Source organism: Arvicola amphibius, chromosome 12 (genome assembly GCF_903992535.2).
Source record: "Arvicola amphibius chromosome 12, mArvAmp1.2, whole genome shotgun sequence".
Lineage (NCBI taxonomy): Eukaryota > Metazoa > Chordata > Mammalia > Rodentia > Cricetidae > Arvicola > Arvicola amphibius.
Genome location: NC_052058.2, coordinates 96,703,528 through 96,727,383, shown reverse-complemented (window position 1 = coordinate 96,727,383; position 23,856 = coordinate 96,703,528). Strand labels below are relative to the sequence as shown.

The 23,856-nt window shown below is 39.2% G+C and overlaps 1 protein-coding gene across 1 annotated transcript in view; it reads right to left on the bottom strand.

The window, feature by feature from the left end:
- Positions 1 to 2,324: 2,324 nt before the first annotated feature.
- Dpp10 (dipeptidyl peptidase like 10) overlaps positions 2,325 to 23,856 on the bottom strand; it is a 717,576-nt gene continuing 696,044 nt past the window's right edge. The window contains exons 20-26 of the mRNA XM_038349339.1: positions 18,528 to 18,722; positions 17,227 to 17,281; positions 9,243 to 9,342; positions 8,942 to 9,000; positions 8,754 to 8,826; positions 4,495 to 4,568; positions 2,325 to 2,459 (exon numbers count right to left, since the gene is read on the bottom strand). Of these exons, the coding sequence (XP_038205267.1) occupies positions 2,325 to 2,459; positions 4,495 to 4,568; positions 8,754 to 8,826; positions 8,942 to 9,000; positions 9,243 to 9,342; positions 17,227 to 17,281; positions 18,528 to 18,722 (691 nt within the window). The remainder of the gene's footprint in view (positions 2,460 to 4,494; positions 4,569 to 8,753; positions 8,827 to 8,941; positions 9,001 to 9,242; positions 9,343 to 17,226; positions 17,282 to 18,527; positions 18,723 to 23,856) is intronic.

Sequence of the window (23,856 nt, the reverse complement as noted above, 5' to 3'; positions counted from 1 at the left end):
AAAATCATTGGAAAGCAACCGAGGCCAAAGCATAAAGGTCGTATCCAGTTCCATAGTTCCATGACACAAAATAGAAGACACTGGTATTTCCTTTGTGTGGTATGGCCCAGTCCTGGGAGCCCCCAAAATCACAGAAAGGACAACTTTCCATGTTCCTATTAAACATCATGTTTTTGTTTGAGATCCATCGGTACTGTGAGGTGAAAGTGGTCCCAGACAAGCAACTTTCACATTACAAACTGTATTAAATTAATCAAAAATAGATAAACATTGATAATAACCATAAACAAGAGAAATGATGAACAGTAAAGGTAAACACTTTTTAAATGTTACTCAAATAGACATTCAATAAACCACATCTTTCAGACAACATAATTATTTGCATCATAAAAATCTCTAGTGGTTGAAATCTAAAATATTGATTAAAAAGCTTCTGTTGGACTTCAAATCAGCCTAGAAAGAAACTCCCACTTTAATAAAATAGGCAAAACTTTCCTTGGAAACATTACAACCTTTTTTGTTTAAAAAATGTGTTCACTAGCCTTGGAAAAGACCTAAAATCGGTCTTTCTGGAGAGGGCATCTTTCCATATTAAATTTAATCTAATGGAGCAGAGAAGATACAATTCCAAAGCACTGAGGAGAAAAGTGAGAGATCTGGCCTCAGAGTCCCAGGACCACATCTCAGAATCTTTTGGGTTGCTTCGCTGAAGAAGCAGAGGGTGACTGGACACATTCTTGGCTTTTAAAATTCCCTTCCTGGTTTTCAGAGGACATGGTAACCCAGCTTCCCCTTTAAAAACAGATCTCAAGCTGTGAACATACATTAGACTTCTTGGATCTTCTCAGAGTTTGGCTTGAGACTCTGAAACATCTCCTGGATGATGCCTCAAGTGGACTGAGAACACACTCCGGCTTCAGTCCCCACCATTGCCTTCTCTGACTGAAATTCCTCACAGTTAGTCTTGTTTACCATTCTCACTTACTGCTGCAAGCTGACAGACACATCGGAGGATTTGGTACCCGTGTGCCTTCCATTCCAATGAAACACCACATACTGCTATTTGTAAATTTGGGGGGGGGCAATGAATAAAAAAGATTTCACTTCTAATAATTATCACAAGGGCTTAATTAAACAGCAACAGATGAATCGAGCAGGTATGAAATACTAAGTTGACTCTGGAAAAAAATGAAATAATTCAGATTTTTGTTTCTATAACAAAAATGAGAATTGACTTTACTGCACTGGGAGCTGGAAGTTGAAGGTCTGAGTTTTTAAAAAAGCTTTCTCCACCAAGAGAGCAAAATGCCACTCAGTGGCATTGAATTTGTTTAACAAAATTTCTTTATCAGAAACTATAATTTAATATTTAAGTATCTAATTTACATGTGACAAGATATCATATTCAAAAAAGTAAACTGCAACTAGAAAACTATTAACCACTAAAAACAATAGCAAACACAACCCAAACATTTATAGGAAAGCAATCGCTAGAATCTGAACTGGAAACAAAAGGGTCTCATCATATTTGGCTCATTCAACGAAGTGTCCACATTGCAGCCTTATAAGATTATCCATTCTAGTTCATTAAAGTTTACCCTTTGTAGCATGAGTAACATATAAAGATTGACTCACTGTCTGCATATGCACACGTGCGTGTATATATATATTATATTGTGAGACATACACTCGTGTGTGTTGATTTAAAGGTATTCTATCTACTGACAACTGCCTGACTTTGGAAGGTGCTGAGATCCATATTTCTACATAGTCTTGACTCATTTAATAATGCCTTTTTAAAAACAGAACTTTATGTAAAATACTCTGCTTTTTGTTTATTAACTGAATATTTTCTTAAGCATAATAATAGACAATGAGAGAATTGCACTTATTATAAAGATACATTAACATGTTAGATTGCAGCTCAGCCATCAAAGATCAGGGACTATGATACTGATGGTATGTTATGCACTTTATGCAAAGGTGATTGTGGCCATTGAAATCAAAGTGAGGGTAACTAGTCACAGAACAAAAGGGGATAACGGAAGGAAACATGCACTATTCCTACTTTAATGTGAAACTAATTTTTTCCCAGGAAACCAACCCTTGAAACTTCCCATTACAATGAAACACCTTCTGCACCCTTGGCAGCACAGTAGATGAGGACGTCTGTCTGCAAGTTCTAGTTCACTTTCTGAGTGTGCTGTTCCAGTTCCATCTCCTCAAACTCTCCTTGGAATTCTGGAGCATCTACAACATGACAGTCCCTTGGTTCGGTTTCATTGAGCCTCCATAACCCCTTCAGCACTGTCTAGTAGGGTCTGTTATTCATCTTCTTCTGGTTCTGGAGGCAGCACAGATATTTCTTCCTTTAGACAATCACTGAAGAATCTGAGGATTGTGCTGTAGAAATGATGCTTGCTCTTATCGGAAACATGATATCCTTCATCTGGATAGACCTGACATTAAAGAAAAAGGTGAAATCAAGTAACTGTTAGGTTGGGTTAGGGTTTTCCAGAGGTAGGGTCTACCTGCAGCTGCCTCTTTCTCTCTCTACATTAACCTTCCTATGATTGCCTGCAAGTTTTTAACATTCACTTCCCCAAAGGAAGTTTTCTAAGTTCTCTAAAGAATCTAAATCTGGTTGGATCGACACATGTTAGCTGAAAGGCTGAAACTTTCCCATTTCTACTGGGACATAGGAAACAGAAATAACCTTATTTCAAGCAGGTACTAAGGGATACCCATCAGCCATATAGTTTTGCACATTTCTCTTTTCTCTGAAACCTGTGAGAAGGGTCTCTATTTTGACTTGAGAGTCTAAACCCTTGTTAGACTCCTCGTGTCATAGTTTAAATAAAAATGACCACCATAGGCTCATATATTTGAATGCATAGTCACTAGGAAGTGATATTATTTGAAAGGAAGAGAAGGACTAGGAAGTGTGACCTTGGTGTAGAAAGTGTGTCATTAGGGGTGGGCTTTGAGATTTCAAAGGCCCAGTTAGTTTCTCTCTTTCTGCTGGCTGTTGATCGGGTTATGGAATTCTCAGCTACTTCTGTAGCATCATGTCTGCCTGCATGATGCTATGTTCTTCACCATGATGATAAGGTATTAACCTCTGAAACTAAGCGCAAGCCCTCAATTAAATGCTTTCTTTTATAAGCGTTGCCTTGGTCATGTGTCTCTTCACAGTGGTAGAAAAATGACTAAAGACAGAAGTTGATATCAGCAGCAGAATTTTAGGAGAAGACACTGTTCCTTTCAGGAACCTTTCTCACCAAGACAAAACAAAAATCCGTTTAAATTAAAGCTTGTTGGCCAAAATAGTAGACTCTTCCTCTTTCTTCTTGACTACTGTGGCCTAAATATTGTAGTCTGCTTGACTAAACATGTAACTTCTGGAATACAAGGTCCAGACCTGTAAAGTGTTTGCTTGAGAGAATTTGCAATATGTATCAGTTTTTTATGCAACTTAAAAATGTCCATACATTTTCTGGTCAGTTTTACAGTAAAGGCGATATACTTCTTTAAGACAGGTCTAAGAAGTTGAAATGCAACATGCAAAGGAGGTTAGAATTCCCTGTCTCTGTAGGAGGGTAGGATCCCTTCACTTGCCTTGAGGGCATGTCAGAAAGTGAAAAGATTTTTTGCTATAGCAGGTTCAGAGACGTAAAAAGTAAACTCTTAGAGAGTTTTCTTGAGAAAATGCACCAGGGTATGGTGACTTCACACAGAGCCTTCTTGGCACTTGTTTTCCTGGGATAAACCCCTAAAATTATTCATCAAATGAGAAGGTTCAACTGTGGCTCAAACAGGCCCAACCACCACTCACTAGTTGGGACCTTAGGGTTGGCTATGGGTTTCTAATTTTGCTCCTGTGGAGAGTTATGGAGTCATGAAGACCTCCAGGTTACCAAGGAGAATGACTGGTCAGTCTGTGTTAGCTATTTAGCCAACCCCTATGAGGATAATGGCTAAGGTGATAAAGTGAAGCCAATGGAGAACCCAGAAGTTAGTTTAGAGATAAAGAAAACACAGAAAGCCTTGTGAAGGAAGAGGCAGTGAACAGAACCAGCCAGAGAAATCAGTTCTAAGGACATTACCCAGTGAGGACACAGGGACATGTCCTATCAAGCCCTATGAAATACATGTCATGTCATTATATCATCTGGGTGATGTACATGAAGCTACAGTATTTGATATTTGTTCTTTGGTCCTCCAACATCCACACATGTCGTGTGGCTCACAGAAACACACACACACACACACACACACACACACACACATACACACACATACACGTATGCATGCAGGCACAGAATAGGCACATGCACACACAGGCCCCCCCCCCCATTTTTCAAGAGCTGTTTTACTTTTCCAGGAGCTCTTGTAATGTGATGTTTCCTTGCCACAGACACAAAGTCACACTGAGAGCTCCAGCACCCTGATGTAACCCTGAGATGAGAAGCCTTTTCCATAATGACGGCTTACCTGCAGAGTATAATTCACCCCAGCTTTTATCAGATGCTTGATCAATTCTGCTGAATGTTGGAAATGAACTTTTGCTGCAAAAATATTAAATTATGAAATTTGAAAGAAATGAATCCATTAGAACTAGAAACTTTTAATATATTTTCCAAAGAGCATAAGTATCTTGCATACATTATTCACTTGGAAGACCCATCATTAATTTTAACTAGAAAGCTGTTAGGTAAAATGGCAGTGTCTCATTTCACATCATAAAACAGAGCACGAACACAGGGGCTATTACTAAGGTGAATTTAAGTATTCATTGGTAGTCTTTGCATATGTGTATATTTTTGTGATTGCTCCTGTGAGGGGGTGTGCATATGCACATTTCCGAGTGTGTTTGGAAGTCAGGGAACCACTCTGGAAGTAAGTACTCAAATTCCTTCAACTGTTTATTTGAGACATGGTCTCTCAATGGCCAGGGACTTTGACAAATAAGCTAACTTAGCTGGCCAGCAGGTTCCCTTTATCCACTTGTCTTTGCCCAGCATCTTGCCTACACTGAGATTATAAGCATACACCACCATACCTGGGCTTTACTCTTTACTTGAATTCTAAAGAATCCAAAATCTGGAGTGTACACAAGAGAGCACCTGCCAAATTCTGTATGAGGTCATTTAGGTATATTTTGCATGAGATAATTTATTTTTTAACTAATTATATATTTAGTTCTTTCTAAACACTGAAGGTAATGTGTGTCTTGCCTGCCATGAACACAGTGAACTATCTTCATATACATACTTGAGGATTTCTAGAACCTAGAAATTCATAAACATTGGCACTGTATTATTATTTTAAATTAGGAGTGATGGGTGGCAATGAGATGACGCAGCAGAAAAGGGTGCTAGGCAGGAAGCCTGACAACTTGAAATCCATTACTGGGACCCATAAGTGGTGGAGAGAACAGACTTCCAAAAGTTGTCCTCTGATCCCAAACACATGCTTTTGTAAGCATGGGCACACATACATATACACACAATATGTAACTAAATGAATAACTGTGATTAAACTCTCATACTAGAACTGAATGTCCCATGTTGAGAAGATAGAGTATGTCATTCATTATTCAGTGTTAAATATTTGATTCAGACAAAACCGTTTTTTTCTCTTTTCCCTCTATCTTCCTTCTGTCTGAATGGAAAGTCTCTAAGCTTTGGAATACACATCTCAGAAGCTCTGTATTTAGTAATGGCTTTGTCTGAGCTAGTTACTAAAGCTTAGACCTGCCACTCAAATCTTCCTGTGCTACAGTTTGCCTTTATTCTGCCTAGGCTATTCATTTCACTCTATACATATACTTAGATTTCTATAAATAACTTTAAGCTAATATTTTGTATCTGTCTTTGTCAAACTAGGGCAGCCTTATCAGTGGTCTGAGCCTCCCTAGGCTCTTGTTTTATGGTGGTGAGTGATATTTCTATACAGCAGAGGTTAGACAGCTCCAAATAGTCATTCATCTTAAATATGCTTAAGATCTTTCTGAACAATTTTCTATTATAATTAATAAGAAAAACATCACCAATTCTAAATAACTGTAACTTGCTTAGTATATGCTTGTGACTATGAATATAGATTTATATGGGCAATGCTTGAGGTAAAACAATCTCATATAATTCATATATTTTGGAGGATGGAAGGAAAGATATATGAAAAGGACTCTATCATGTTTACATTTAGATATGGCTGAAAAGATGAGCATGCAAATGAATTATTATGTCAGGAGTGAGAGGGAGGGCAGGAGAGAGAGGCAGGGAGGGAGGAGAGAGAGAGAATATGTGTGATGTGTGAGTATGGGCTCATGTACAGAGACAAGAGGACAACCTTGAGTGTCAGTCCTTGTTTTTCAACTGATTTGAGACAGAGTCTCTCATTTTACACTGGGCATACGAGGCTACCTGGTAGCCAGCTTGTAGTCTCCTATCCTCTCCTTCTTGTCTCCTCCTCCGATCTCTCCTTAGGAACACTATGATTACAGGTGTGCACCACGGTGTGGGGCTTTATTTGGATTCTAGGATCCAAGCTTATCCAAGCTTAGGTCCTCACTGAACTACCCTCCCCAACAACTTTGCAATTGATTCTTTTCTGTTTTGATTTCAGTGTAAAGTCTGTTGTATTCTATTTGTCTCCTTCAAAGGACTAAATGGGACAATAAAGTTTGACTGAATAAATGGATGGATTTATTGTTTTTCTGGGCAACAATAATAGCTAGTCTGTTTGTACGGTTCCCAGTGGTGAGATCAGGACCTGTCATTGATGCTTAGCTGTCTTTCGGGAACCTGGTCCTCATGCTGAATTACTTGCCCAGCCTTGATGCAGGGGGAAGCTTGATCCTGCCTCAATTTGATGTGCCATGCTTTGTTCAAGCCCATGGGAGGCCTGGCCCTTTCTAAATGGAGACAGAGAAGGAGTGGGTGAGGAAGGGGTAGATGGGAGGCAGGGGGACCATGGGAGGGAACAGGAGGAGAGGACGGAGGGAAAAACTAGAGTTGGTATGAAAATAAATGAAAAAAAATGTTAATTAAATAAATAAAAGAATGTCATCAAACACCCACAAGTCAGCTTCTCTATGAGCTTTGTGGTGAATCAATGTGGACATGTGTGCACATGAACTCTGTGCACAGACATGGCCACATCCCTCTGAACCGCTATATAACATGAGGTATATGAAGCACTTGGTCTGAAACTGAATCAAACAGGAAACTTGTTTACAGTAATATCAGCAACTTAACGAGATGGTTGGAATGTAATTGGCCTCCACAATCTCAGGAAGTGGCACTATTAGGAGGTGTGACTTTATTAGAATGAGTATGGCCTTATTAGAGGAAATATGGTCACCGTGGGGGGAAGACCTTGAGGTTTCCTATGCTCAGGATACCACCTAGTGTTTCGGTCAACTTCCTGGTGCCTGCAAGATGTAGGACTTTCAGCTACTACTTTAGCACCACATGTGCATGCATGCTGCCAAACTTCCCATCATGATGGTAACGGTTAAACCTCTGAAGCTGTAAGTGAGCCACCCCAATTTAATGTTTTCTTTTTAAGCGTGGCTGTGGTCATGGTGTCTCTTCACAGCAATAAAAGCCCTAACTAAGACACTTAGTAAATGGATTTCAAAGAATACTGAAAAATTGCAGGGTGGTATCTAGAGATAAAATCATCTCACTTTCTCTATTATTGGTTCAGTTGGCTCAGGTTTCAGAGTGAAGTGGATAAGAACTGCAGTAACAGAACAAATCTCCATGTAAAGTCCTGCTTTCCCAACACTTATTTCTCTAATAGACTAGGTGTGAAAATGGTAGCTCTGTAGGACAGCATTTTTTTGCAGAACAAACAAGACATTGCTAAGTGCTGTAGTGCACTTTTCTGACACATTGTTAACAATTAGCGACTTCCCATGACTGCTATTGACATATGTGGACGGTATTAACACTATGGCATCCTTTAGAAGCATGGTGCTCTCTGTAGACATGCATCATGCAATGCTTCTATTAACTAAATCATTTTCTGAATACATTGCCCAATATGTGATAATTGTGGATTTTTAGAAGAGTTGTCAAGAGAAGGGTCCCTATGTAGGCTGCACCAGGTTTGCTTTCTTTTTCTCTTTTATAAATTTTACATTGTGATGAGAAGTTTGTTGCATAGTAAAACAAAAGGATTATGGGTACCAGCCATGAGCTGCTTGGTTTGGAGCCCATTAATTACTGTTTTCCTGTGCATCTTTTTATATTTCAGGTCGGAGCCCAGATTAACACGTGACTCTTAGACTTCATAGCTCCTAAGCTAATTTTAACTAAAGGATACATACATACACATATGCAAACATGGAGGCATAAATCTACACAATCATACATCCTCACACACATATACCACATTCATTGATCTGAGCCCTGATGGAACCACATCTTGACATCAATTATTTTTTGTTTCCTAGTCAACGCTAGTCACAATATGGTCTTTGGTTGTAAATGGCCAGTAGCTGCTGTCTACATGAATGGAAGATCAGAAGTCAAGTTTCCCTATCATATCAGAAGGTGATATGGAGAGTACTACCTTATTTCCTTCCCACTTCCTGCCAGACATCTCATTCTCCATGTTACTTCCTGTACTCTTGTTCAGTAGCTTCACAGAACCCTCTGGAAACAAGTCCTACATGTAAGATGTGTCCCTTTGTAACAGGATAACTCCCATCAGATAGAAGCGGCAAATACAATACTTACTATCAGCAGTTCCGTGAATTATTAATATATTTTCTTCTTTTAGACCATGAATGTTATGCAGTACACTGGAGGCCTGAAAGTAAAACACAAGTATTTGTATGTGTGGAGAGACCCAAATGGAAGAAATTCAACCTAATCATCATAACAAAAATGTGACCTTTGCTTTTTGTTATTTTCGTCTTAGTTACCTGGTAAGTGCTTTCTTCCTTTGATGGCATGCCAAGGTAACGCTCAGAGAAAGCCGAGGCTGCCACCAAAAGAAAAAGAAAACAACATTAGAAGAAGCAAATTGAACCCTGTTTCATTATTTATTCATGTACTTCAAATGTAATTGTCATGCTCTGGTAAAATCAATTGCATCAGGGAGGTGATAACTCACAACTGGCTTTAATAACACATGATAAATGAGCTCAATTGAGTTTTTCTGCATTGGGATTTTGCTTTCCACCAATCAATACCTTAGATTAGGACTGTCTAGGACATACTCACCATACAACCTCATGTCTGAGATGGGGGCAACCATGGCTCCACATTTGAAAAGCTTCTCATCTGACTTTAGGATCATTGCTGCAATATAGCCCCCGTACCCCTGAGCAAAAGAAAAATTATAATAATGATTCCTAACGATATTTGTACCTTTTGATTGCTGTTTAATAATGCACATATCCCCGTGTCTCTGAGTGTAGAATGGAATGCAAAAAAAAATCACTGTGTACTTATGAGGATTCAACAGCTGTTTAAAAATTTATGCAACAGGCTTTTTAAATAACTAAGTAAAATATGAAATTAATTATATATCACAAAAAGTCACAATTTTACACCATGTATCTGGGAAATGCTCCAAATAATTCGAAATAAAGTATCTTTTATATATCATTTTAGGACAATTTGGTATGTATTTTAATTGAATACTCAATAATAATGGTGGTTACATTCAATTATGAAAGGAGAATAAAACACTAAAAATACAGAACAAACTATATACTCTGCTTGCAATTGCCTTGCAGGGACTAAGGGCCTGTCACTCCAAAGTCTGACTCTAAGAGAACAGAATCTGCTGTCATGGGATGAATAATCCTCCTTCGGATAAGGATGATTTGAGGTGGTAATTTTGAGAAATACAGACAGATGTTGTACTTATAGCACATGTAGTAAAGTGTTTTCCATGCAAGCTTTTGGTCCTAAGCTTGATCTTCCAAAATCCAACTTTAAAAATCTAAAAAGCTGAGAATTGTGGTTCACACTTCACATTTTTGTGTTTGGGCGGTGGAGGCAGGTGAATACCTGGAACTAGCTGGCCCATGAGCTTAGCTTACTTGGTGAGTTCTAGGATAATCAGAGACCTTGTCTCAAAACTCAAGGTGGATGGTGCCTGAGAAATAACAGATACAATTGTCCCCATGCATGGACACATTTGCAAGCATATGCACCCTTCCACACAGAAACATGCACAGTTATCACTTACACAAAGAAGATAAGAAAAGAAAATCTGCCAGACATAGGACATACAGGATCTTTCTGGTTGTAAGAGATTTATATTTACAGGGAAATCTGTTGATAAGATATCTACCTTCTGCATCATTAAGAGGTGAGGCCTACATGATGAAACTCTCACCAGTGGGGAAGGCATGAATTAAGCAGAAGAAAAAACAATAGAGAGAAAGGAAAAGGAAAAAAGAATAGAGAGAAAGGAAAAGGGAAAAAGGAAGGCAGAAGACACAGATGAAAATGAAAGAGATGTTGGAGAAGAAGAGGAGGAAGAAAAGGAATAGGAACAGAGTAGGATTGTGGTGCTCTAATTTATATATACAAAAGCAATTAACCAGTGTTTATTGGAGGCGCAGGGATGGCATGGGGACTGTGCAAGAACTGAGGTAGATCAGCAGAGCAGAAGATACAAGTGCCTGATAGGGAGAATGGGAACAAAATCATGAAAAGTTTGCACAATGTGAGGCCATGAGCTCAAAATGTGTTGGTTTGACTCCTGACAGAGGAGCAGATTTTAGTTGTGCTTTGCACAAAAGCTAAAGCAAACAAACATGGAGGAAGGGACCAATGATGTCAGCTCTCACTGCCCACTACAGGAATCAGTTTGTCACGGAGATGCGTGACATCATGTCATCGCATATAGACTTTAAATCTACATGGCAGTATCATTCAGGAAAAAAAAAATCACCTAACAACATTTTACAGTAATGGTTTAATTCAGTAGACTGGAGGGACTCTCTCTCTCTCTCTCTCTCTCTCTCTCTCTCTCTCTCTCTCTCTCTCTCATTCTTTCCCACAAGTATTTCATTTGCCTAAACTGCCTCTAATCTATTATTCTCCTGCCTCAGATTCCTGAGAGATTGGATTCCAGTATGTTAAGACTTTTCATTTTAAACAAACTTTAAGGGTATGCTTGTGATACTGTTGGAAATTACTTTTTTATTATGTGGTGCCTGTGTGTGTGTGTGTGTGTGTGTGTGCCTGTGTGTGTGTGTGTGTGTGTGTGTGTGTGTGTGTATTTGTACATTCACATGCACACCACTGTGCTAGAGCATGCGAAGGTCAAAGGCCAAATTTTAGGAGTCAGTTATTTCCTTTTACCGTGTAGGTCCTAGGTATCATTAGGCTTGGTGGCGAGCACCTTTGCCTCTGAGTCATCTGGCCAGCCCCTGTTAGACATAGTGAGTTGGGGGATCTTATGGTATACTAACACAATAAAAATGCCTAACAGAAATGTCTTCCTATTTTCCTGAAGAATTCCCTAGACTCCTGGAATGAGACAGGCAGGAAACAAATAGCAGCAGCAAACAAGCCATCTAATGAGAAGTTGACAAGACGTCCCAGCCAGGGTTCTTCTCCTGAGAGCTTGTGCACACATCCCTTGCTTCTCCTGAGAGCTGGTGCACACATCCCTTGCTTCTTGCTTCCTGAGGAGCTGTGTTCCATTATTTTTTTTAATATGAAAATTTGGAATGTAATGAAGCTAAATAATCTTTAAGACTTAATGATAGTGAACACTGTGGAATTTAAAAATCAAATCTAAAAAGCTGCTTTAATTTGATTTATTTCAGAGAAATAACTTCTGTTTTTAAAGGGAAAAATCAACACTGACAGGAATTAGGATGAATTAAATTATAATTGCTCACCATCCTCTCAATCACTTCATGTTTATTCACTGAGGCAAAAGTTGAACTTAAAAGAGCTGTTGGAAAACAGACTGTGGACGGCAGTGAGAGTCAGATGTGAGCTCTCGCTAGATGGGCAGGTGTTGGGCTTCATTTTCAAAACAGTTCACACTTCAAGTACATTCTGAGTTTGCATCTCCTTAGACTGGCCTGCAGCCAATTAGATCTCTAGGTGGTTTGCCTTCAATGGGGAGGAAAGCATTCAACAGTTCAGGATGCTCTGCTTCTACCATGCCAGTGTTTGGTTTCCTATAACCAATGCTATAATCACAGAAATTTTAATAGAGGACCCAAACTTGGAATTAAAGTTTTTCTGCAAAATCCAAAATAGTGTATTATGACAGTGGTGTGGGTTCCTTTTCTTCCCCAGAAATAACTGTGGGAGATTGGCTAATTCAGACAAAGAAATGGAAGCTAATTGGTTCTGTCAGAAGAGTACCACCCCACCCCCACCCCCAGAAATTTGAAAGTCCTCCTGAATAGTTCTCCTGGAAAGGGAGCACCAAGTCTTTGTTTTGGGGAGATAGAAGAATCAGGAAATTGGCAATTTTAAGCACTAAAGTAAAAAATACATTGATATACCTATGAAATCCTTTCCCTGTTTATTTGTTTGCCTGGGATCTGCCTAACTCCTGGTCTTCACCATGATTAAAATATATTGTACATATGCATTAAATTCTCAAATAATGACTAAAAAGTATTTTTAAAATTTGGCATTTCAGAATTAGCAAAATTTTATCACCATGTATCTATCTGCATTAATTCTGTTTCTTTAAGTCCTCACATCTTTTTCTATATATGTGTATGATGTGTGTGTGTCTATGTATGCATACACACACATAGACACACAAACACACACCACACATGCACGCTCTCTCTCTCTCTCTCTCTCTCTCTCTCTCTCTCTCTCTCTCTCTCTCTCACACACACACACACACACACACACACTTATGTTGTTTGTGTGATAGTGCAGTTGCTCTTGTGCCATAGTGCATATTCAGGGATCAGAGAAAATTTTTGAATATCAGTCTTCCAACTCCTAGTCACTGCTGAATAAGCCAGGCTAGATGCATTGTGACTTTCTGGGGATTTTCCTGTCTCCACCTGCAACCTCTATGTAGGTACAGTGTGGTCACAGGTGTGAGCTACTGCATCTGACTTTAAATGAGTTGTAGGAATTTGAACTCACAGTCTCATGTGTATGTGGCAAAATTTTTGTTCACTCAGGCATTTTTCAGCTCTGATTAAATGCATTTTCACAAACTCCAGAAATGGCTTGATCTGGTTTAAAACTTTAAGAAGTTCTTTTGTAAATAACGAGATGCAACTATTTGTAATAGCCAGAACCTGGAAACAACCTAGGTGCTTCTCAATAGAAGAATGGATAAAGAAGGTGTGGCACATATACACTTTAGAGTTCTACTCAGCGGTAAAAAACAATGGCATCTTGAATATTGCATGCAAATGGGTGGAAATAGAAAACACTTTACTGAGTGAGATAACCCATACCCAAAATGATGAATATGGTATGTACTCACTCATAAGTGGATTCTAGCCATAAGCAAAGGACATTGAGCCTATAATTCATGATCCTTGAGAAGCCAAATAAGAAGGTGAACCCAAAGAAAAACATATATTTATCCTTCTGGATATTGGAAGTAGACAAGATTGCCCAGCAAAATTTGGGAGTACATGGGTGGGGGTCGGGTGGGAGAACAGGAAAATGGGGAGAGAGAAGGGAGAAGGGGAGGATTGGAGAGAGCTTGGGGGAATGGGATGGTTGAGATGGAGGAAGGGTGGATATGGGAGCAGGGAAGAAGATATTTTAATTAAGGGAGCCATTTTAGGGTTGGCAAGAGACTTGGCTGTAGAGGGGTTCCCAGGTGTCCAAGGAGATGTCTCCAGCTAGGTCCTTGGGCAACAGAGGAAAGGGTGCCTGAACTGGCCTTATCCCATAGCCACACTGATGAATATCTTGCATATCACCATAGAAGCTTCATCTGGCGATGGATGAAGGTAGATACAGAGACCCACATTGGAGCACTGAACTGAGCTCCCAAGGTCCAGATGAAGAGCAGAAGGAGGGAGAACATGAGCAAGGAAGTCAGGACCGTGAGGGGTTCGTCCACCCACTGAGACGGTGTGACTGATCTAATGGGAGCTCACCAAGGCCAGCACGACTGGGACTGAATGAGCGTGTGATCAAACCGGACTCTCTGAATGTGGCTGACAATGAGGGCTGACTGAGAAGCCAATGATAATGGCACTGGGATTTGTCTCTACTGTATGTACTGGCTTTTTGGGAGCCTAGTCTGTTTGGATGCTCACCTTCCTAGACCTGGCTGGAACAGGGAGGGCCTTGGACTTCCCTCAGGGCAGGGTACCCTGACTTATCTTAGGACTGGAGAGGGAGCGGGAGTGGGGGAAATGGGAGGGAAATGGGAGTAAGTGGAAGTTTTTAATAAATAAATTAATTAAAAAATAACGAGATGCAAAACTGTAAACATCGGTTTCCTATTTGTAAGTCAAGTTTAATATGTTTTATAGTCAGTCTTAACTCTAACCATAAACCAGCCCTGGGAAGCCATGTTCCTTGATTTTTACTGTTTGGTCTCATCCCCTCAAGATCTCCTAGTGGGAAGTTGTTACTTCAACTTCTCCTTGGAGAGAGAGGGAGTGGGGGTATGGGTGGAAGGGAGGGGAGGGAAGGGGGAGGAGGAGGGGAGGAGATGGAAATTTTTAATAAAAAAATGAGAAAAATAAATAAATAAAATAAAATAAAAAAAATAAACCCAGTATTAAGGAGGCAAAGTAAGGCAAATCTCTACGAGGTCAAGGCCAGTCTGGTCTACATAGTGAGTTCCAGGGCAGGGCTATGTGTCTAAAAAATTTACTAGAGTTTTTAGGGATGTACTCTAGAAGCAATAAAATCTGTTAAGTTCACAAAAAAATAGATTCATAAAAAAATGACTCCACCAAGCTGTCCTCTGACTTCTACACATTCACGGCATGCATGTGTGCATGCATGTACACACACACACACACACACACACACACACACACCAGTAATAAATAAATATAAATTAAACTGCCCTTCTCATCACCCATCTTTGACTGTATTTCTCCTTCATATCATTGGATATTTTGTTGCTTACCTTCCATTTATTTCTCTATAACAACTAGAAATTCAATAATGTGACCTTTGTGTGTTTTATTATTAGTAAACTTAACTCTTTTAAAATTGTTTTGCATATGTGGCTGTGGTGGTGGATGCATGTGAGTTCAGGTGCCCATCGAGGCCAGAAGAGGACATCAGATCCCCTTCAGGAAGAGTTATAAGCAATTGTGAGCCTCCTGATGGGGGTTGTGGGAAATGAACACAGCTCCTTTGCAAGAGTAGTGCATATTTTTATATAAAGCGGAGCCGTCTTTTCTGCTCTCCACATAGCTCTGTGGAAAGTGCTGGAGATAGAGTACACAGGATTGGTTTGAATAAATAATCATATTCCTTGTATTGCTAAGTGATCATTGCAATGCTGTTTTCTCGCATGATGTTTATAAAATTCTCGCATTTTTCATGCAGGTTAAATTCATATCAAACTTTTTAAAAAGAAAACAATTCAGAAAAGTTTTGATTTAGGAGTTTTGTGACCTTTCACAACAAGAATGTTTGCTTTAAAGAGTAAAATAAAAGACCCATGAATATATTTTTAGGTGGATTGAGGTTAGGTTCCAATGACTATAATTTAAATTACCATGGTTCCAAGCCTCAAGTCTAATTACTGAGAAAAAAAAAGAACAAACCATGGTCAGTTAAATGCATAGCTGCTAAAATGTTTTCATTATTCTAACAAGCCAGTTAGCACATAATAGAGAAAGCAGTCATTCACAGGGACATTTAAATAAATCACACATAATGTCTAGGAGCTAACATTACAGTGAAAAGATTTGTCATGTATGTATATATCTGTGTGTACACTTATAAATAATATTCTAATGGGAGGGCAAAAAGATTTAGAAACTAGCTAAGGGCTATTCTTATAGATATTTTATTTATGCTCAAAGTAATTTACTGTAAAGCTGTTTAATAATGTTTTTAATTTTTAGCTGTTGAGCCGACACCAGACAAAGAAAAGAACATTCCTTTTCAAGCTAGGTGGGAGGACTCAGAAACTCAACCCATGCACCACCTTTCTTTTGTACCACTATCCTTCAGAACTGTAAAAAAACCCACAAAATTATTCTACAAAAAACAATAAATATGTCCAGTGAAATTGTGTAGAGAATAAGGATGTCTGTATCAAAGTCTGATGAACTGAGCTTGAGTCTCAGGACCCACACATTAAGCATAAAGAAGTGCTCCCCAAAATTACCCTCTGAACTCAGTATATACAACATGCGCATGCTTGCGTGTGTGCACGTGCACGCGCGCGCACGCTCACACACACACACACACAGGGGGTTAAGACAGAGATGCACACAAATAAACAAATGATAAAAGAAGAGACCTGGGAGAGTGGAAATGAAAGTGCCGGTGTAAGATTCATAGGAAATAGTGTTTTAAAACATTAAAATGTATTGCCATTAGTGTGCTTTTCATTAAAGGATCATACAAGGTAAGCATCAGAACTCATAGCAGGTAACTCCAGGGATAAATCCAGGGATTTCTGGGAACTTCCTATTACATATTTTGAGTTTCAGTGTTAAAGATGACTTTAGTGAGCCAAGAAGTCAGGAAACAAACTGAGTAGCTACTGGAAATTAAAAGTGTAAATCCTGACCATGCTTTGCAAGAGTTCTGTCCTCTCTTTCCTGCTTAAGCTATAAAAAAAGAAAAAGCTTCACAGGATGTAGGTAACCATTAATGATGAAACATTGCCTAATAAGTTTTAAAGTTTAAGTTTGAGGGTGAAAAGATGTCAGCTTAGTGGTTAACCACTGAGAGTGCTTGCTGCTCCTGCTGAGGACGTGAATTCAGCACTCAATCAGTAGGCTCACAAAGGCCTATAACCTCATACCCAGGGGGATCTGATGCCCCTCTGGACTTTGCAGGGACTAAACTCATGTGCATATACACCTTCCTCCAAATACATAGAAATACTGCTCATTTCTAACACCAGCCATCAACTGTATGCTTCAGAAATAGACATCCAATAAGCAAGTGAATAGACACAATATGAATTATGTGATTTTAAAGGGTCATACAGAAAAGTAAAGTATAATGACTCATGAAATTATACATACATAATGCATGCATATATGTGTGTGTATGGAAAAATATATTCAGTGTTTCTATTTACCTTTCCAAAAATGCTTAATCTTTTGGAGTCAATATATGGCAGTTTCAACAAATATCTGTGAGAAAAACATAAATATACATTGTTATACATTTTTGAGTCAAACACATGTCTGAACTTATGACTTATAGACAGATAGACAAATATAAACACTCCCCAAAGTCTTTAGACATGCTTCACTATGGGGTGAAGTATTGGCTCAGTGGGCAGAAGTATGAAGACCTCAGTGCAAATCCCTAGAACCCTCATAAAACCAGGTAACGTAGTGTGCACCTACAATCCCAGAGTTCCTTCAGCAAGACAGGAGGTAGAGACAATAACTTCCCAGAAGTTCATGGGAAAGGTGGCCTGGTGTCCACAGGGGTGACCTCAAGAGATGCTGTCTCAAATGAGGTGAAAGGTGAGGATGGACACCTGAGGTTGTCTTCTGATTCCCACATTTGATGGTAGCATTACACACACACACACACACACACACACACACACACACACACATACACACCAGTAGAAGTACTTTACTAGAAAGGCTTTCCTTATACAAAAGGCCTGTACAGTTCACAGTCTTCTGCTCAAAGCTACAGTCCAGTAGTTTGTCATCATTTGTGAGCTTGTTACAGATGTGGAATCTCCAGGTGTACCATGAACCACAGAGATAGTTTCCTTACAACACGCCTGGCTGATCTTTGTATACTAAGCAGCAATGACCTTCCTATTGTACCTTTCATGCCACCATAGTAATAGTAACCTTGAGATTTAAAGAATGAGAGCTAAGGGTGGATGAGATAGCTTAGTAGGTACAGGTAATAATGTAAAATCTGATGATCTACATGTAATCTTTATGACTTAAAAAGAGAACTAACTCCTGCCAATTGTCTTCTGACCTCTACATCTGTTTATCAGCTTGTACTCACCTACACATCACACACACACACACACACACACACACACACACACACAAAGAAACACTGTAACTAACATTCCAAAAAAGTATTAGTATTTTAAAGGAAGATTCATAATTAGTTGTGGACATGCTAGATAGTGTAGATTTCTGTCAATCAGGAATATAGTGGTAAAGTGCTTCTCACAATTCCATAAACCCAAAGTAAATTCTAATTGCAGATGATAATAAGATTATTCTTTTATGGTGCCCCTAAGTGTGATAGATACTTGAGAAAAATGCAAGAAAGCTACATGCTCAACATAGAAAATTAGTAGACCCACAAACACGTCTGAGTGAGTTAATGAGTCCCATCACACGGAGTCTGCAGTTATGGAAAGCAACAGGAAGACATGCACTGACTTACTTTACAGCTGCTACTTGGTCCTTTGCGTCTATTGACCCTATCCTTCTGTGAATCTCCTGCAAAACTTTCAGGCCCTGGAATCCACTTCCTCTGCCATCAAATCTTGCTACAATGACATTATCAGTGTCAATAAGAACGGAATCCCAGTCAACATGGAACTTATCTGTCACCATCTGGCCTCCTGGTTCTTCATCCCTGCAAATTTGAGCATACTTGATGAAATGAAGAGCAATTGGCAGTCGGGTAGGTTTTACCTTCATACTAAATGGCTAACCAGTACAGAAATTATCTATGCTGGCTCTTAACATTTTGCATAATTTTTGACAAGCCTAAAGGTTAATTCTTGATGACAAACCATTTTCCTTACATAAAGTTTTAAATGAAGAGCCCCAAAGATGAGGTGTAAACATGCCTTAAAACTGCATAGTTGAGCCTGATTTAATTCATTTTTCGAAGAGAAGAAATGGAGAATATATGTGGTCCTTTTAAAGATATTTTTTCTGAAGAATGACTGTCATCTTAACAGACAAGTCTATTTTTGTTAGATGTTTTCAACTGTGTTGAGGAAATAAATGTATGGTTTACAAGGGTTGAAGGGTCTGATAGAGTGCTAACAGCCATGGAAACTTCATATAATTTAACAGGAAATATAATACCTTAAAGATTGTTGGACTCTGAAGAAAATATTGTATTAATATTTCCTGAGGGTGTTCTTCCTGTCCATGATAGAATTCTCACTGAGAAGTTAAACAAATAGTAAAGGGAGAAGTATTTTTCAGCCTTCAAGCTAACAGCCAGGAAAGAAAGCAGAAACGCAAATGTCTGAAAAGAATTTGAAAGCCAGATGCCAAGGTGGACATGAAAATTACAGAACTTGAATCTTTTCTCCACTGGTGAGAGATAGCATTACTTTACACTGTCAGATTCAAGTGCTTCTTTTTGTTACCAGGGCTACATTCCAAGAATTCTCTCCTCATAATTCACTATTCAAGGGTAACCTCACCAGGTCATCTTTCTTCTACCATCACATATCGTGAGGGTCCACAGACGTAAACCTGTTTCACCTTTACTGGAGGTCAGAGATTTGAGGCTCATTTTTGCTCTTTCAAAGTTGTTGACAACAGATGTGATTACAAACAAGAGATTCTGACCTAGGTGTGGTTAATCAATGTTATAGAGGTGGATCTGCACCACTTGGGCTAAAGGTCAGAGGATTCAAATCGATTCTTTATATCATGCTAATGAAATCTATTGCATTCTTCCCTCCCATTTAAAAGCGAAGAGCATAAGCATGAAGAAAATAAAAGCAGAAGGATTCAGGATTCACTGAATATCCCTCCTGATTCTGTTCTGTGTTGCTGTCTCTTATTTATCTCTTATTTATCTTATATCTCTGTTTCTTTTGCTTAATAATTCTAACCCTCATGTTCCTACCCTTTAACATAAGAGTTTCATCAAAACTGGTTTTCAACAACATATGTGCTCACAAAGAGACACCAACACAGTACACAGATCTCATTAACAGTTTCTAGCTAGTATCCTCTTATGAATGAGTACATACCATATTCATTTTGTGGGGTTTTGGGTTACTTCACTCAGGATAGTGTTTTCTAATTCCATCCATTTGTATGAAAAATTCAAGATGTCTTTTTTTTAACCACTGACTAGTACTCTAATGTGTAAATATGTCACATTTTCATTATTCATTCTTCAGTTGAGGGGCATCTAGGTTGTTTCCAAGTTCTGGCTATTATGAATAATGCTGCTATGAACATAGTTGAACAGATGCATTTGTAGTATGATTGAGCATCTTTGGGATATATTCCCAAGAGTGGTACTGCTGGACCCTGAGGTAGGTTGATTTCCAATTTTCTGAGAAACCACCACACTGATTTCCAAAGTGGCTGTACAAGTTTTCATTCCCACCAGCATGGATGAGTGTTCCCTTTACTCCACATCCTCTCCCACATAAGCTATCATTAGTGTTTTTAAACACTATCCTGAGTGAGGTAACCCAGACCCAAAAAAGTGAATATGGTATGTACTCACTCATAACTGGACACTAGCTATAAACAAAGGACATTGAGCCTATAGTTCATGATCCTAGAGAAACTAAATAATAAGGTGAACTCAAAGAAAAACATATATAGACCCAGGTAGAAATTGGAAACAGACAAGATCACCTGGCACAATTGGAAGCATGGAGGCAGGGGATAGAAGGAAGAGGGGAAAAGAAGGGAAGAAGGGGAGGATTGAGGAGAACTTGAGGGAGTGGGATAGTCAAGATGGAGGAAGGACAGATATGAGATCAAGGAAAGAGATATCTTGATTGAGGGAGTCATTATTGGGTTAGCAAGAAACCTGGATCTAGAAAAATTCCCAGGAATCCACAAGGATGACCCCAACTAAGACCCTAAGCAATAGAGGAGAGGGTTCCCGAACTGACCTTGCCCTATAGTCAGACTGGTGATTATTTTAAATATCACCATAGAACCTTCATCCAACAACAGATGGAAACAGGGGCAGAGACCCACATCAGAGCTCCCAAGGTCCAGTTGAAGAGTAGAAGGAATGAGAATATGAGCAAAGAGGTCAAGACCATGAAACATTCACTGAAACAGTTTACCTGAGCTAATGGGAGCTCACCAACTCCAGCTGGACTGGGAAGGAGCAAGTATAGGACCAAACTAGTCCCTCTGAATGTGGTTGACAGGTGCAGGACATACTGGGGCAGCCACTGACAGTGTCACTGGGATTTGTCTCTACTACATGTACTGGTTTTGCGAATCCTATTCTCTTTGGATGTATACCTTGCTCAGCCTAGATGTAGTTGGGAGGACCTTGGAATTTCCACAAGGCAAATTGCCTTATCTTCTCTGAGGATTAGAGGCCAGTAGGTTGGGAGAGTGTGTGGAGGGAATGGAGGGGAGGGAATGGGAATTTGGATTGATATTTTTTAAAACAAAATCTAATAAATAAAGATTAAAAAAACAGTTTCTAGGTCACCATATTTAGAGAGAGAGAGACAGACAGAGACAGAGACAGAGACTAAGACAGAGAGAGACAGAGACCCCAAGAATATTAAACACTGAACACAGACAGCATCTGTAAGTGTTAAATCCAAAGGGATCTCAAGTTCTCCAAATTCCAAAAACCAGTGCCTGTGTCTAGAAATGAGGCTTGGCTCTTGTAACCTACAAAGAGATTGCTGGAAGCCTATACCCAACATTTTTCAGGGACCTGCAAAATGGGGTTCTGCCTTCCATAAGGGCTATTTCCTTTATCATATACCTGTTGCTGCATATCAAACCCTTGCTAGCCTCCAGGCCCCTCTCTCCTCCCCAACTACTAGATTATACTATCTCCCAAGCTGTTACAGCTCACAGGCTTCATTCTTCCCAAATACGCATTCAGTCTCTAGAAAATAGCAAACCTACCCTCTGCCCCCTTCCTACTATTCCTGCTTCTCTTACAGATAGCCCTGGCCATGACCTGTTTGCTTCTTTTCCTCTCTGCTTTGGACTCTTCCAAATACCTCTGTTATCTCTTACCTACAACAAAAACCTCACCCCCAGACATGAAGCGGCCATTTTTACTGTTTATTTATTGGCCCTTTACTTATGGTATGGAACTAAAAAGTAAAGGAAATAAGTGATTATGGGCAAAATGAAAGCTGTTATGTGAAGAATTTTGTTCCCTAAAGTTCATACAGTGAATTTCAGATGCCTGGCACTACAAGATGTGACTTTATTCAGACAGAACATCTAAAAGGACAGAAAAAGTTTACTTGGATCCTAGGGTTAGTGGAATCCAATTTCACTGGTGCCTTGTAAGTTGAAATTTGGAAACATAACAGTTATGATAGACACCTGTACAACAGCAAGGGGTCAAGAACAAGTGCCACATGAGGCTGAAACAATAAGGACTCCACCTGCAGGCCACAAAGAACAACACCTGGGGAAGGCTACCATGGTGGCTTGTTGGTTCTTTTTTGGGTTTTAACTTTAAGAATATATTGTATTTAATGCATTATTTATCTTAAAATTATGGTGACTGGAGAGATGGATCAACAGTTAAGAGCATTTACTGCTCTTGTAACAAACCAGAGTTTGGTTCTCGGTACCCAATAGAATGACTCACTCCAGCTCAAGGGAACTGGCACAGTCTTCTGGCCTCTATAGCATCTGCACTCACACACACATAGCCCCTCTCCACAAAGACATAATAAAACAATAAAATAAATATTTTTATGAATGAAAAAATAGTGTGCCTTAATATAACAGAAACTTTATTCTATTCTTCCTTACATCCTGCCCCACATTTCCCATTTGCTTTGTGATTTTGGTAGACCAGACTTCCTCATGCCAGGACCAACGATTATCTACTAAAGACTTTTTCTTTCCTTCAAGGACATTATATACCTTTTTGCTCTTTCTCTAACGGGGGCACAGCACTGTTTCTTTAGCCAAATACAAATATTTTTTAAAGACTCTCATGAGAGCAATAAAAGAAATGCAGAATCCACCCCTTTCTGTACTGCTATTCAAACTGCAGCAAGAGTCAAAAGATGGACTTTCACCACTACACAGGTTGAAATAGTGAACAGCATGGTTATTAATGAGCGAGGCCTACAGCTTGAAAATGGACTATTAGTATCATCCACACGAAATTAACCTTGGGATAAACATCCTAGACAACACATGAAAATAAGAGAATAGAACCAACAGAAAAGGGCCTAGGGGACATCACCCAGGCAGAAAATGTAGGATAAGCAGGGAGGAAATACAATCTTCTAATGATCTCTGCTGTCAAGTCTCACTACATTAATTCTTATCCTTTGGCCAATTTTCATCTGAGATAATTTCTAACAGCATCAGTGAAGGAGAAAGAAAAGGAGACTGGAAGATCTTTTATTTGTTTAAATATTTGCATCATCCCAAAGACAGAATATCCAATTTTCAATTCCTTTGCATTTGAAAGTGTTACACCTACATCACTTACCATTAAAAGGAACCCCAGAACAATATAGAAATAGATCAGAGTAGAAGGATCCACTATCTTCTTGTTATGTATGAAATAACTGCACACCTGTTAACTGTTAGGGTGAAAAACATTCTATACACTGGCTCAAAGAATGTGGAAGAGGATTAGGCAATGTCTCCATCAGTAATGTGCTTGGCACAGGAACACAAGGACCTGTGTGAAATCCCTACAATACATGTGAAAAAAAAACCAGTCATGGTAATTCACATCCTTCATCCAAGCAGTGTGCCACAGAGAAATTCCTGGGGCATGCCATTCCACCAGTTTATCTGAGTCAGTGAGCTCC